The 14497-nt window shown below is 38.4% G+C and overlaps 1 protein-coding gene across 1 annotated transcript in view; it reads left to right on the top strand.

The window, feature by feature from the left end:
- The window catches only part of ZNHIT6 (zinc finger HIT-type containing 6), a 63367-nt gene extending 49227 nt beyond the window's left edge, over positions 1 to 14140 (top strand). The window contains exons 9-10 of the mRNA XM_008139487.3: positions 6322 to 6446; positions 12747 to 14140. Of these exons, the coding sequence (XP_008137709.2) occupies positions 6322 to 6446; positions 12747 to 12787 (166 nt within the window). The 3' untranslated portion in view covers positions 12788 to 14140. The remainder of the gene's footprint in view (positions 1 to 6321; positions 6447 to 12746) is intronic.
- The last annotated feature ends 357 nt before the right edge of the window (positions 14141 to 14497 follow it).

Here is a 14497-nt window from a genome sequence, read left to right as displayed (position 1 = left end):
CACCCCCACAGCAGCACTAAGGATGTCCAAGGGCTCCCGGACTGCAAGAAGGCGCAGGCTGCGCTGAGGGATCCCCTGGAGTGCAAGAATTTCATGCACCGAGCCTCTAGTGTGTGTGTGTGTGTGTGTGTGTGTGTGTGTGTGTGTGTGTGTGTGTATATATCCTACATAATAAAAGGGTAATATGTAAATTACCATCACTCCGCTACGCCCACGATTGGGCCAGCGGGAGGCGCAGGGGGCGGGACTCGGCGTGGCCGGGGTGGCCGATTGGGCCGGTGGGACGCTGAGCTTGCGTCGCCAGCGGCTGCGCGAGCTCAGCGTCTGCGCCATGGCTGTGCTGCAGCACAGAAGGGGCCTCTGGGGCAGCGAGCCCACGTCCTGCTGTGGACCATCAAAAGTGGGGAGCGAAAGCGGGGAGCTGGCTGTCTGTCCGCTCCGGCACCAGCGGACAGACAGCCAGCTCCCCCGCGATCGAAAGCCAAAGCGGGGGAGCTGGCTGTCTGTCCGCTCTCGCACCAACGAACAGACAGCCAGCTCCCCCGCGATCAAAAGCCAAAGCAGGGGAGCTGGCTATCTGTCCGCTCTGGTACCAGCAGACAGACAGCCAGCTCCCCTGCGATCAAAAGCGGGAAGCTGTGTGTCTGCTCCAGCACCAGCGGACCCCCTGCCATCAAAAGCGGGGAGCAGGCTGCTAGCAGTGTCCACGGAGCATGCTAGGCTTTGCGGGGCAGTGGATATGGCCTGGATGGCAGGTTAGGCCTAGGGGGACCCTACACGTGCATGATTTAATCATGCACTGGGCCTCTAGTATATTTATATTTGACCATCACGCCACTTTGGATCTATCCTTCAGTAAATTTATCCACTCTACTTATGTTGCTTAATAGTTTGTAATCACACAATTAATGTATATGATTACAAATTATTAAGAACATAAGTAGAGTGGATAAATTTACTGAAGGATAGATCCAAAGTGATGTGATGGTCAAATTTTTAGCAGGTTATAAATCTACAGTTTACTTAGTGATGCTCTTGTTTCAAATGTATATTTCATTTACTGGTTAAGGGAATTATGTGAAATATAAAATGAAAGTTTTCTCAAAATTTGGGAAATATATTTTAACTCTCAACATGATGTTAGATTCTCAAGCATACAGCCACTGAAACTTAAGTTGTGCTTGCATCTGTCCTGCAAATACTTACCCAGCTATGCCAACTAGCTGAGCTTTTTTCCCTAGAACTAAGTTCATAATTCTTATTATAAAACTGATTCAAGCAGAATCCCACACATGAAACCCATTCCATCACTGGACATGTTCTCTCTGAGATGACACAAATATTTAGTACCCCCTCTACATATTTCTTTCATGTGCATGGACATTTTCTAGGTTGATGCTAATGTCTTCTAGTCATCAAATGGTCCCTTACTGAATTCCCTTCTGCCAGAATGAGCTATACTTTTAAAACCAAATAACAATAAACTGATTTATATTAGGATTATGTTTTTTAAATAGCTGAAGATTCAACTTTTTACATTTGGAATCAGTTAGTTGCACTTTTAACCCAGAACCCTATATTGATAAATAAATGTGACTATGAAGAATATAGGTTAAGTGCTACCTTTGGCAGATACATATCCAAAACTTGCAGAATTTTAGAGCTGGAGGGATCTTGGTGTTCACCTCATCAGTGATCTTATTTTATGGTGGAAAATAATCTGTAACCTAGGTACTGCTAGTATATTGTTAAAGTTGTAGAATATTCAGACTTAGTTCCAGTATATTTTAGGGGATACAAGAGGTTGAGTGTCAGTGATCAGATGGAAAATAAAGTGGCTTGTGACTCATTTTTTTCTTTTAATTCTCTGTCTCCTTTTGAGTTATGAGAAGTTTTTTAAAACCCCCTAATTTGCTAATAAAGTGCAGAGAAAGAACTTCAGGAACATGGCCCGTTTCTTTGAAAGTTAGTAACACAGCCAAGATTAAAAACATACCCTTAAATATCGAGACAACTTTTATTTATCTAACGTCAATCACTGTAACACCTGTTTAGCCTACTGAGCCATGCTGCCCTTCAAATGCCCCTGTGAAGCCGCCTGGAGCAGGGTCAGCCAGCAAGCCTGTGAGGGAAAGCAAGTGAAATAACAAGAGGAAATGTCTGAGAGCGTCCCTAAGGGTAAAAGAAAAGACAAATGTTGGTATCTTAATTCTTCCAAACTTAAGTAGTTTGTCTTATGGTAGCAGAGCCATTCTACTAATGGGAACACCAGAGTTTTTGAAAAATTAAAAAAAGATACAGCTGTCTCTTAGGATTCACTGACTTAATGGCTGGCAAAGAAGCTAAAGTCTAAATGTTTTAGGCAGTGCCAAGTTGCACTGTACAATTTGCCTCAAGATAATGGAAACAAACATTCAAAGTGCTTTTTACTCTCTTAGAAGTAAACATGATAGGAAGCATGCAACAGAATGAGGAGTCTCAGAGGAAAAAGGGGTGCGGAGCGGGGCGGGGAAGAGATTGACCAAAGAACTTATCATAGATGCCATAACTCATGGACATAGACAGTAGTGCAGTGAAGGCCTGGGGAAGGGGCAGGATTGGGCAGGAGAAGGTCATTGGAGGGGGGATATCTGAAATACTTTGAACAGTATAGATGATTTAAAAAATAATAATAATGGTTTGAAGGTTGTACTAAATGTTGCAAGGCTGCATTTAAAATGTAAAATGCATAAAATGGCAAATATCTATTTTAATGCTTATGTAATAAGTGGCATTCTTTGTTACTAAAGAAGTTCAATGACTTTGTCCTAAGCTAAAGTTTCTAAAAGGATGTGTTGTTAAGTAAATATGAATGTAAAACAGTGTTCATGGCATAGGTCAGCGATTTTCAACCTTTTTCATCTCATGCATGGTACACATAAACTAAATACTAAAATTCTGCAGCACGCCAAAAAATACATTATTTTTTGCCAATCTGACAATAAAACGTAGGCATAATTTTGATTCATTCACACTGGACAGCTGTTGTTGTGTTGACTATTGTTTTTTTATTGAATTTATTGCGAAGACATTGGTTAATAAAATTACATGAGTTTCGGGGATACAATTCTACAATACGTCATATTGTATATTTTATTGTGTGTTCACCACCCAAAGTCATATTTCCTTCCATCACCGTTTTTCCCCCTTTTACTCTCTTCTACCTCTCCCCACCCCCTTTTCCCTCTGGTAATCACCATACTGTCATTTTTTTTATTTGACAGTATAAGGGAAAAGTGGTAATGCCCCTGACTAAATAGGTATTGCTCGTTTTAAAGATTCTTGCAGCACACCAATTGAAAATTGCTTTAGTAGACTAAGAATAACCACTAGTAGCAGAAAAATCAAAGAAACTCAGAATTTCAGCTAAAAGATTATCTAGTACAGTCTGACCTCTTTAATTAACAGACCGGAAAGCTGAGGCCTGCAAGCTTACTGGCAGTCAATAGCAATATTGCCATGATTAGAAGTTTGCAACATTTTAGAGTTAACATTTAATAAAATTCATTGGTTCTAATAAAAAACACACAACATACCAGATTTCCATTGCATTTGAATAAAATATTTTAAAAATCATTCATTATAAATTCTCATAAATATTTGCATCCTAAATGCTTTCTGCAGTGCCTGGTTGGCAAATAAAATAGGCACCAAATTTTAAAAAATAAATGAGCAAGTGTAATCATTATAGCTTTAAGATTGAAGTAATATGTAGATTATTACATGGTAGTTTTTAAGTATCTAAAGGTTCCTATGCTGGGAACTATTTGATACTGTATCAGCAATAATATTAGGCTCTGATTACCATGTGGCTTTTGAAGAAATCCTTTTTTTTTTTAATTGCTCCAGCTTTGGAAATCTATAGAACTCTACTGAATATTTAATATTGTGGAAAGAAATAAAATACCTAAGAGAGTAGGTATACACAGAAAATTATTTACCAAAAATTGAAATAAGTGGAAAACATTCCTTTATTTGGGAAATGTCTTTTAATAGAAGCCTGATGATTCCGTTAAAATGCACAGAAGATAAGTTACTGCAAGTGTTTATAGGATACTGTTTGAAAAGTGTCTACTTGATAATTCAAGTGTTATTTTCTCTTAAAAATGTAGTTATATCCATTTTGTATTTTATTTTATAAGTTCATGTTATACTTTGATGTCTAATTCAATCTCATTTTCTTTTGTATAATTACTGCTAACTTTTAAAAAAATGCTACATATTTCAAAGGGAAATAATGTTTAAAAGATGTGAAACATTTAATCCTTGTATGCTGGAACCACTTTTAAAGTATCATAAGCACATCTGTAATACATTACACAGGGAAAAGAATGTATGTGTTCTGTGGCCTATGGGCACTAGGGTGGCTGGTTTAGGAAAACTGAGTATTTTGCATTTTGAGTTTTAACAAAAAAAAAATTCTGATTCTAAAATGAAGAACTTGATCTCAGGGGTGAGGTTTGTGGTCAGGCAAACATAAGTCAAGTTTTGGTTTTACATTTGTTCTCTCACTTGTCATCTACTTCTTAAAAAGAAATCAGTTTTTTACAGTGGGCTTGCCTTTGCATTCTACTTTGTTAAGTACTTTTGTTTTCTCTCATTTGATAACTATGACACGGGACAAACTTAGAACAAAGAAATCACTATACCAGGAATTCTTAGTAAGTGTGCTACATGTCTCAGTCAGCTGCAGGTTATGAAGTAAATAATTTGTTACTAGTTAAGAAATAGCAAGGTTTGTGCAGGATTTACTCTTAAAACTACAGCAGATTCAAGTGTATCCCAGTGATAACTTCACGCTTGATCACTTGTATTCCATTATGCTTTTGGGGGCGGGAGGGGAAGAGGTGGAGTTACAGCTGTCAGGCTGGGTATCCCTTGGGATGTGTGTTGTGTACGTGAATATCATCTATCATTGGTGGAGATAGAGAAGAAAAGTTAAGAGAACTTCCGTGCTGCATTGGTGGACATGTTCTCTACTGTTTCCTCTTTGACGTGACATGATATTCACATGCCAGCACATTCCTATATGCAACTAAGTCCCAGTAAGCCAGCTGAAATCCCACCCCTTTCGCTCCTATTCCAGAAAGCAGGCAAGGTAGCATGTTAGAGGAATGCATCTTTAATCAACTCACATTTTTTTAAGTAATGGCATGAGAATTTCATATCTTGAGGAATATGAGCATCAAATAACCTGTGATACATTTGACAGCTATGTCATACATATACCATGGCTAATAAACTCCATATTTCTTAAATTTTGTGTTTTTGCCTCATTCAGAAAACTAAATCTATTTTTTTTAATTTTTTAAATAAAGGAAGGTCGTATTTAATTGTATGGCAATAACATTTCTAGAAGCTATCATTGGAATGAACTTTTTTTAAAAAAAATCTTTATTGTTTAAAGTATTACATGAGTCTCTTTTTTTCCCCCATTGACTTCTCCCCCGCCATCCCCTCCTCCCAGCACAAGCCTTCACCCCCCTACTGTCAGTGTCCATTGGTTATGCTCATATGCATGAATACAAGTCCTTTGGTTGATCTCTTACGCCCTCACCCCCCATCATCCCTCATAGGTTGTACAGTCTGTTTGATGCTTCTATGTCTCTCGTTCTATTTATGTTCATCAGTTTATGCTGTTCATTATATTCCACAAATGAGTGAGATCATGTGATATTTACCTTTCTCTGACTGGCTTATTTCGCTTAGCATAATGCTCTCTAGTTCCATCCATGCTGTTGCAAATGCTAAGAATTCCTTCTTTTACAGCAGTGTAGAATTCCATTGTGTAGAGATGTACCACAGTTTTCTAATCCACTTTACAAAAGTATTTTGTAGCCAGTTATTTTACTGATACATATTACTAGAAATTATTTATCATGGAATGCTGTTTGTTTTCCCTTTAAGGCTCAAACTAAGTTTTTTGGGGGGGATTTTTAGATAGTCATTGTTTTATCCAAGATAATTTTATGATACATAAAATGTAGATATTATGTTAAAGTTAGTCTTTATTCCTTACTTGATATAAAAATTAATGACTTATCCTAGAGCTTTCCTAATGTCTATTTATTTAATATGCTTTTGATTTAGCTTTAGAACCTTCATAATAGCTCTTTTACCTGTTTTTTTAAATATTAAATTTACTATATTATAAGGAAATAGCTACTGGTTTAATGTTATCACTGTTGAAAATTTTTTTAATGTAAGGAACTCTGATATGTTTTATTTATGAGTAAATTTTAATATTGAGAGCATTTTCTTGTTTTGCTTTTTTATTATAAGATATTATGAACTGGATCCTCACAAGAGTCTCCTTGACAATTTGAGGAACAAAGTGATCATTGAATACCCAACATTACATGTGGTATTAAAAGAATCCAGTAAAGACATGAACGTTCTTCACGAAGGTAAGTATCAATTTGTTCTTGTAATGTTCAGAATAACCCTAGTGAAACTGAAGCAATAGGGCTATCTGTATTACCTTACATATGTGTTTTCCCAGTAGATTTACACAGGTTTACTCTATAGCTGCAGTTAGTACTGTAAGTGACGAATGAGCTGCTCCTTCTGTCTGGTTTGAGAGAATGTAAGCTATCAATTTAAAATGACTGAACCAGTTTAAATGCCTGGCTATAAAAGGATGCTCTCTGTCTTACATGAATTCTATGTGTTTTTGTCTTCTTTAAAGCTAATGGTCTAGCAGTAACAGTTTGTCATGATCAGAAAAATTTACTTCCTAGTTAAAACTTTTTTTTTTAGAAATTCCTAAAATGAGGAATGCAAAAACATTTTTAATATCCCACCATATAGAAAGAGAAATGTTGCAAAGAATATTAGTTTCAAATTTGGACTGCGTTTAGAAAATGTGCCATAAGGGTCAGGTGCCATTGCCTTGACCCTTTATCTCCTTTTATTTTATGTTTATTTTTTAAATATATTTTTATTGATTTCAGAGAAGAAAAGAGAGATAGAAACATCAGTGATGAGAGAGAATCACTGTTCTGGCTGTCTCCTGCACACCCCACAATGGGGATGGAGCCCACACCCAGAGCATGTACCCTGACCGGGAATCTAACTGTGACCTCCTGATTCATAGGTTGACGCTCAACCACTGAGCCAAGCCAGCTGGGCTCCTTTTATTTTTGAACCCACTGTTTTTTGTTTTCTTTAATTTTGTTTCCTTGGCTATATTCCTTGGCATTTTAGTGATTTTTTTTTTTTTTTTTTTTAAGTAGATACTTTTCCTTTTCCCTCTTTGGTGAGTAGTGGAGTTGGAAGTATTCGAACTGGAAGTGGTATATGTAAAAGTTTAGTGTATAAAATGACATCCATATTTGCAAGTAATGATTAAGCTAATTGTGTTTCTGAGTACAGATTAGAGAGGATAAATAAAATCCAGAAATTCCTTTTAAAAAGGGAGAGGGGTTACTTACCTTAACTCAAAACCATTAGATACCATTTTCAGTTAAGAATTATAGGTACAGGCTAAGTTTCACTGTGACACACTCCAGGTTACCGTAAAGTCCTTGGATTGGATTGAACTCTGTTGTTTAAGATAATATTACCTGAAATAAGTGATTCGGGTTTTATTGCTATTATTGACTGTAACAGGAAGTAACCTTTAATATAAGGTCTTCTCTGGACAGTATATATATAATAGCTTTTATTCTTGAGAAAGTTAATAGGGAAAAAAAATTTTCCAAGTGTCAGTTACACAATTTGAAACTAGATTTTTAATTAACAAATTCAAAGTTTCTAATAATCAATTATGGATTTCTAAATCTTAAGGTTAATTCTTTTTTATATGTTTTACAGTTTGGAAATAGCTGTGTTTTTTTCCTCAAATTAAATTAGAAATTTTACTTTTAAATGACCAGTTTCCCTTTTTTTTTTTTTTTTTTGAAGTTGTATAAAACCTTGCTTTTTCCTTAATATAATTCACATAGCTCTCTCTCTAAATGTTGGTTTCAGGGAAAGTTGTTTAGTAATGTGGGTTACTAGCCAGGGCAAACATTGTCTGTGTAAATAAACATGCACACACAGCACCTCTTTTACCTTGTTTAAGGAATGCACATTGAAGTAAGGCTTCCTGTAACGAAGCAAAAAGAAAAGCTACTTTTGTAGTGCACTTGGAACCTTCTTAAGAAACATTTGCTCCTTTTTGGTAGGTGTATGATGTTTGACTTATCTACAGGAAGCAGAGTGACTCTTGCTTTCAGTATAGAGGATAGTTTAGAGCTGCTCTAGCAAAGAACTAAGGAGGATCTGACAGGATTTGAAGGACCATACCAGTGTTGTCATATCATAAGTACACATACTTTAAAAAACAATGCCAGGCCTTCCTGTACCTGCATTTCTTTGTGTAAGCACTTCAAGGTGTCTGTTTTTTTTGTACCTTCTCAAACCATTGGATATTCTTCAGGGTGGTCCCTTAATACAGAAGAAGGGTTATATAAGAATAGGGCATTTTCTTTGGAAAGCCTTGAAATTCTTTCTCTCTCCAAAGCCAAAAACTTGAATTTTTAATCTTGAGTTCATAGCACAAGGTGTCTCTCTTCTAGTTTTGGGAACATGTGTTTCTGGGCTTGGATTCAGTAGTTTTCACAGTTGATGGTTGTTATAATGTTTGTTATTGTAGATTGCTTTAATTTACTTTATCCAAAGTTTCCCTGTATTGATGAGCAATCGGACAAGTTTTGTTTGTTTGTTTGCTTTTTGCTTTTTAAGGAATGAAAAAAGTTGACTGTAAAAGTTTTAGCAGTTAAGGTAGCCCACTAGATTGGAGATGTAGAGTGCTAATCAGCCATCTCATTTCAATCCAGTATGAAGTGATCAGAATAGTGTTACTTGCTTCACAGGTCTTTGTTTGCCAAAATTAACTGGTAGATCAAATGACTTGACGAAAGTGTGCTTCATTTCAGTCTAAGGAAAAAGAATGGAGCTCTATTAAAAGAAAACAACTAGGCAACTTCAATAAGCAAGGAAAGGGGAAAAGTTCTAAAATTGCAATGCCAAATAGTACAAAGCCCCATTAATTTAAAAATACCAGCAGAATATATTTCTCTGTTGTTCTAAGATAACTCAAAATTAGAAAATGCCTCTGCCTTTGAGAAGGAATCCAACCCAAAATTGATTACTTGAACTAGTGAAAATACCTGGCATAGCAGCTTCTCATACGTAAGTCTGTTGTTGGGCCAATGAATCCTTTCATCCATTCTCCTTCTCTCTCCTCCCCTTACCCCTCCTTTTCCTTCTTTCTCTTCCTTTCTCTTTCAGAGTGTGTGTGAGCTAATGGTTAGATCTCAGGAACACAAATGTAAACTTTACAGTTCAATAGGTGCTAAATAGAGTTTGCATTAAGTGCAGAGAAAGCCAGAAGAGACAACAACTTATAATATGGAGACACTTGAAGGACTCTGCTAGAGTTTATAAAATTCCACAAGGATGGGGGCATATCTTGGATGGAAGCTATTTCAAGGCCTTACTCATAAACACCAGTTCGGTTGCTGGTACAATCTTAAATCTAGGTACTATTGGCAAACCTCAAAGAACTTGACAATTGGAATATATGGCTAGATCCAGGTTTATGATTCTAGCACCAGCTCTTATTAGCTTTGGGCCCTTGAGCATTTGCTCTGCCTCTCTGAACTCTATTTTTCTTATTTACACAGTGGAGATAAATGGCTATAAGCCTCAAGCAAAATAATCTCTATTTTAACCTTAATTGTTTTTTTATATATTATTTCCTTTTAGCTTCACCATACAATGAAGTTAGAGTAGTCACTCTGGATCCCATTTTGCAGATCAAAAAACAAAACAAAAAACAAAAACATAATCATCAGAGAGATGCAAATTAAAATCACTTTACACCTGCCAGAATGGCTGTCATCAGTAAATCAACAAACAAGTACTGGCAAGGATCTGGAGGAAAGGGAACCCTCGTGCACTGCTGGTGTGAATGCAGGCTGGTGCAGCCACTGTGGAAAATAGTATGGAGTTTCCTCAAAACTTAAAAATGGAAATTACCTTTGACCTAGCGATCCCACTTCTGGGAATATATCCTAAGAAATCTGAAAGAATATATGCATCCCTATGTTCATTGTAGCATTATTTACAATAGCCAAGATTTGGAAGCAGCCCAAGTGTCCCTGAGTAGATGAATGGATAAAAATATTGTGGTACACTCACACAATAGAATAGTACTCACCTATTAAAAAAAAAAAAAAAAGGAAAGGAAATCTTACCTTTTGCAACAGTATGGATGACCTGGAGAATATTATGCTTAGTGAAATAAGCCATTCAGAAAAAGACAAATACCCTATGTTTAGTGAAATAAGCCAGTCAGGAAAAGACAAATACCAGATTATATATATCATCTAATGAACAAAATAAACTGACAAACAAAATAGAAACAGAGGCATGGAACAGACTGACAGCTGTCAGAGGGAAGGGGGGTTGGGAACTGGATGAAAGAAGGTGAAGGAATTACCAAAAAACATATATACATAACACATAGACACAGATAACAGTGTGGTGGTGGCCAGAGGGAGAGGGGAATGGGAGGGTAGGTGGAGGTGGGCAAAGGGCTGGGTAATGTGGATGGAATGAGACCTTGCTTCGGGCTATGGGTGCATGATGCAGTGTGCAGATGATGTTTTATTGAGTTGTACACTTGAAACCTGTATGGTTTTGTCAACCAATGCCACCCCAATAAGTTCAATCCTAATATATAAAAACCCAGGGTCCGTAACATCCCAATCGACCGAAGGCTCAACCCAATCGACCGAAGGCTCAACCGACTGGAAGGCAACCCAGCACTACTGCTGAGGGGGCTGCGGATCAGGCCCAAAGAGAGGCCTGGAGAGAAAAGCAGGGTCTGATCTGTAGCCTCCGTGGCAGCTGTTGATCAGCCCTTGCCTCTCTCTTTCTCTCGGGGCCTGGCCAGCAGCTGCACCTCTCTTTCTCTTGGGCCTCTGTTGGGGCTGCTGATCAGCCCCGCCTCTCTGATCAGGCCCATTGATAGGCCTGGAGACGCTGAGTGGCATAGAAACCAACCAATCAGAACCAAATCTGGGTGAAGTGCAAGGAGCCAATGGCTGCCTAGGAGGCGGAGCTTTTGATGCTGACTGGCATAGAAACCGGCCAGTCAGAATCTAATCTGGGCAAACTGTGAAGGCAGAACCTAAGGTGGGGGCTAAGGAGGGATTTTAAGGGCAACAGCTGTTTGGTATAAGGTGTAAGAAAACGGTTCAATTTTTTAATGACCAGTTTGGCAGCATAGTGCATATGGCTGGCTATCAGTCTAGATATAGGAATTATGTATTTTTGTCTGCCAAGAGCATCTCCTCCTGATGAAAAAGGCCCCCTACCCTCACCCCATTTAAGCAATCCTATCCTATATAATCTATCTATACTACTAATAGGGTAATATGCTAATTAGACCGGGTTGACTGGCCATCTTCTGGATGTCCGACTTCCTTCCGGACAAAGCCATGGTGGTGGGGGCCAAGGCAGAGGCCGCTGGGAGCAATCAGGCCGGCAGGGGAGGGCAATTGGGGGCAATCAGGCCAGCAGGGGAAGGCAGTTGGGGTTGAGATCAGGCTGGCAGGGGAGGGCTGTTGGGGGCAAGATGAGGCCGGCAGGGGAGGGCAGTTGGGGGCGAGATCAGACCGGCAAGGGAGGGCAGTTAGGGGTGATCAGACAGGCAGAGGCAGTTGGGGGTAAGATCAGGCTGGCAGGGGAGAGTTGGGGGCGAGATGAGGCTGGCAGGGGAGGACAGTTAGGGGCAATCAGGCAGGCAGGCAGAGGCAGTTAGGAGAGATCAGGCAGGCAGAGGGGTTAGGGGCAATCAGGCAGGCAGGTAGAGGCAGTTAGGGGCGATCAGGCAGGCAGGCAGGTGAGCCGTTAGGAGCCAGCAGTCCCAGATTGCGAGAGGGATGTCTGACCGCCAGCGGGACAAGGGGTCCCCAATTGGAGAGGATGCAGGCTGGGCTGAGGGAACCCCACCCCCGTGCACAAAAATCATGCACCAGGCCACTAGTAAAAAATAAATAAAATAAAATTCTAAGTCTTCAAAAACAAAACTGAAAGAGTGACTTGCATTTATATTGATACTGCAAATGTGCTACACCAGGGGGATAGATATAGGGAGGAAAGGTGCTCCAGTATCCTCAAGTTTAGTGAGTGATCATAGACTTGCTGGCTCTAGTCAAGGCAGCTCCTTTAAAGGAACTCCATTTCTGCTCTGTGTCGTCTTTCTTGTGAAAGGAAGGACATGGCGATTAGCTAGTCTTCTGTCAGCCCACATTCACTCAACGTATACTGCCCCTCAATTTTAAGTTTAAAAAATACCATGGAAAAATTTATTCCAAACCACACTTGGCTAGCCTATGTGATAATCGCAATCTCTTCGGTGGTATGAGTGTGGGATCCTAACCACACTGTGAAGTGACCATTCCCAAGTCTTCCACACAGTCAGGAAGGATGTTACCTCACAAAATATAATTGCCACTTTCAGACATCATTTCTCTATTTACTGTGGCCAGAATTGTATATCCCGGCTGCCTGGGACATGACATGGTTTCTCTACCCCTGTGAGCAGTGCTATTGGTATGCATCAGAAGGGAGAAGAGAAAAGAAAAAAACAGAACAGGCTAAATAGAAACAGTATAAACATTTGACTGTATGTTTATTTTATTTTTTTTCAGTGAAAAGTGAATCTACCAAGAACATTGGCAGTGAAAATTGAGCACTTGTGGAGGAAGGAAATCCCAGGTTGCAGAGGACGATCCATTGACTAACTACTGTTGGATGATTGGGGTGTATTGTCAATGGGTTTGTGCGATTTTTTGTTTTTCTGAAAAGTAAACAATCTAAATTTAAAAAAAAAAAAAGATGTGTTTTCTAGCCTCTTGAATTGACTTATGAGCCCTTATTCCTATTATCAACCCCTCTTTTGCACCTGGTTAGCATCGTGCTTATTTTAATTAGATCCTGGCTTTTAGTATGCTCAGTTATATACTAAAACATTTTCTGATTTGATACAAGGCCATACCCAAGGATCACCTGTGTCAGCCACAAAGGTGTCAAAAGACCATGTGACATACCAGCTAACCACCAGTTGCCCGTTCTTACCTTTGATATTTATATGTAACTTACCCTCTTGAGATAAATGAATGGGTCTTTTATACTTGGTAGCACCCAGTAGTATGTCTTATATAAAGGCTGAATAAATACATTTAGCTATTATTTCTTATATTCAGTCAGAAAGTTAGCAACTCCACATCATTGTTTGAACCTTCAATGCTCACAAATTTGGCAGCACTTGTTCTCATAGTGAGCTGTGTCTTATGAATTCTGTGCCTTTTATCCCATTTTCACTCCACTCTTGTCATTGCCACACAGGGGTGTTATGATGACCAGTTTTAGGTTTTGTTTTGAAACATCCAGCAATAACTGAAGGAAAAACACTTGGAACTCTTTAGTGTTGTTGGAATGTATATGTGTATGTATGATAAACCTAGCTTAATTTATACCTTATGGCAGCTCTGTATACATTATGATCTCACATATTGAAATTAAATGTTCCTAGTTTTATTGGAATTCATACAGTTATGAAATTGCAGCATGACTATAAAAGAGTAAAAGATTATTACAACTGTGTTGCATCTGTGTACTTAATGGTTAAGAAAACAAAGATAGCCCTAACCAGTTTGGCTCAGTGGATAGAGCGTTGGCCTGCGGACTGAAGGGTCCCAGGTTTGATTCCGGTCAAGGGCATGTAACTTGGTTGTGGGCACATCCCCAGTAGGAGGTGTACAGGAGGCAGCTGACCAATGTTTCTCTCTCGTCGATGTTTCTAACTCTCTATCCCTCTCCCTCTCTGTAAAAAAATAAAATAAAAAAATAAAAAATCAATAAAATATATTTAAAAAAAGAAAACAAAGGTAAAATTGGATATTGGTGATATCCATTTTTAGTTTATAATTGGAATAAGTTTTAGACCAAATGGAAACCAAAAGCATTAATTAAAGAGATTTGGAAAGATTGGAAATATGAAAAAATATATAATGAGAAGATGAGCCTAGAAGAAACTTGTAGAACACAAATATATAAAACTTGTGGTAGAAATTGTGGAAGAGAATCCAAAGATAGTAATGCCACAAAGACCAGTTGGTATAAAATTGTGGAAATGGGATTTATAGGAAATAAGTTATTGCAGTCTGAAATACAAATACTTCCTAAAGCAACTTCAGGAATCTTCTCCCTCGTTCAGTAAAAAATTTCTTTAGAATTATGTCATTCACAGTACTGCTGGAGAGACAACTGAATGGCATTTCAAAGGATTCATATTTAATCTAAAAGGGAAATTTGTCTTTTTAAAACAGGCAAGAAATAGAATGAATTGAATCAAAAGTGTGAATAGATGAATAGAATTGTTATTGGGAAAAGTGGGGAG

The sequence above is a fragment of the Eptesicus fuscus genome, chromosome 9, assembly GCF_027574615.1.
Source record: "Eptesicus fuscus isolate TK198812 chromosome 9, DD_ASM_mEF_20220401, whole genome shotgun sequence".
Taxonomy (NCBI): Eukaryota; Metazoa; Chordata; class Mammalia; order Chiroptera; family Vespertilionidae; genus Eptesicus; species Eptesicus fuscus.
Note: the sequence above shows the minus strand (reverse complement) of the source record. Positions and strands in the feature narration are given on the sequence as shown.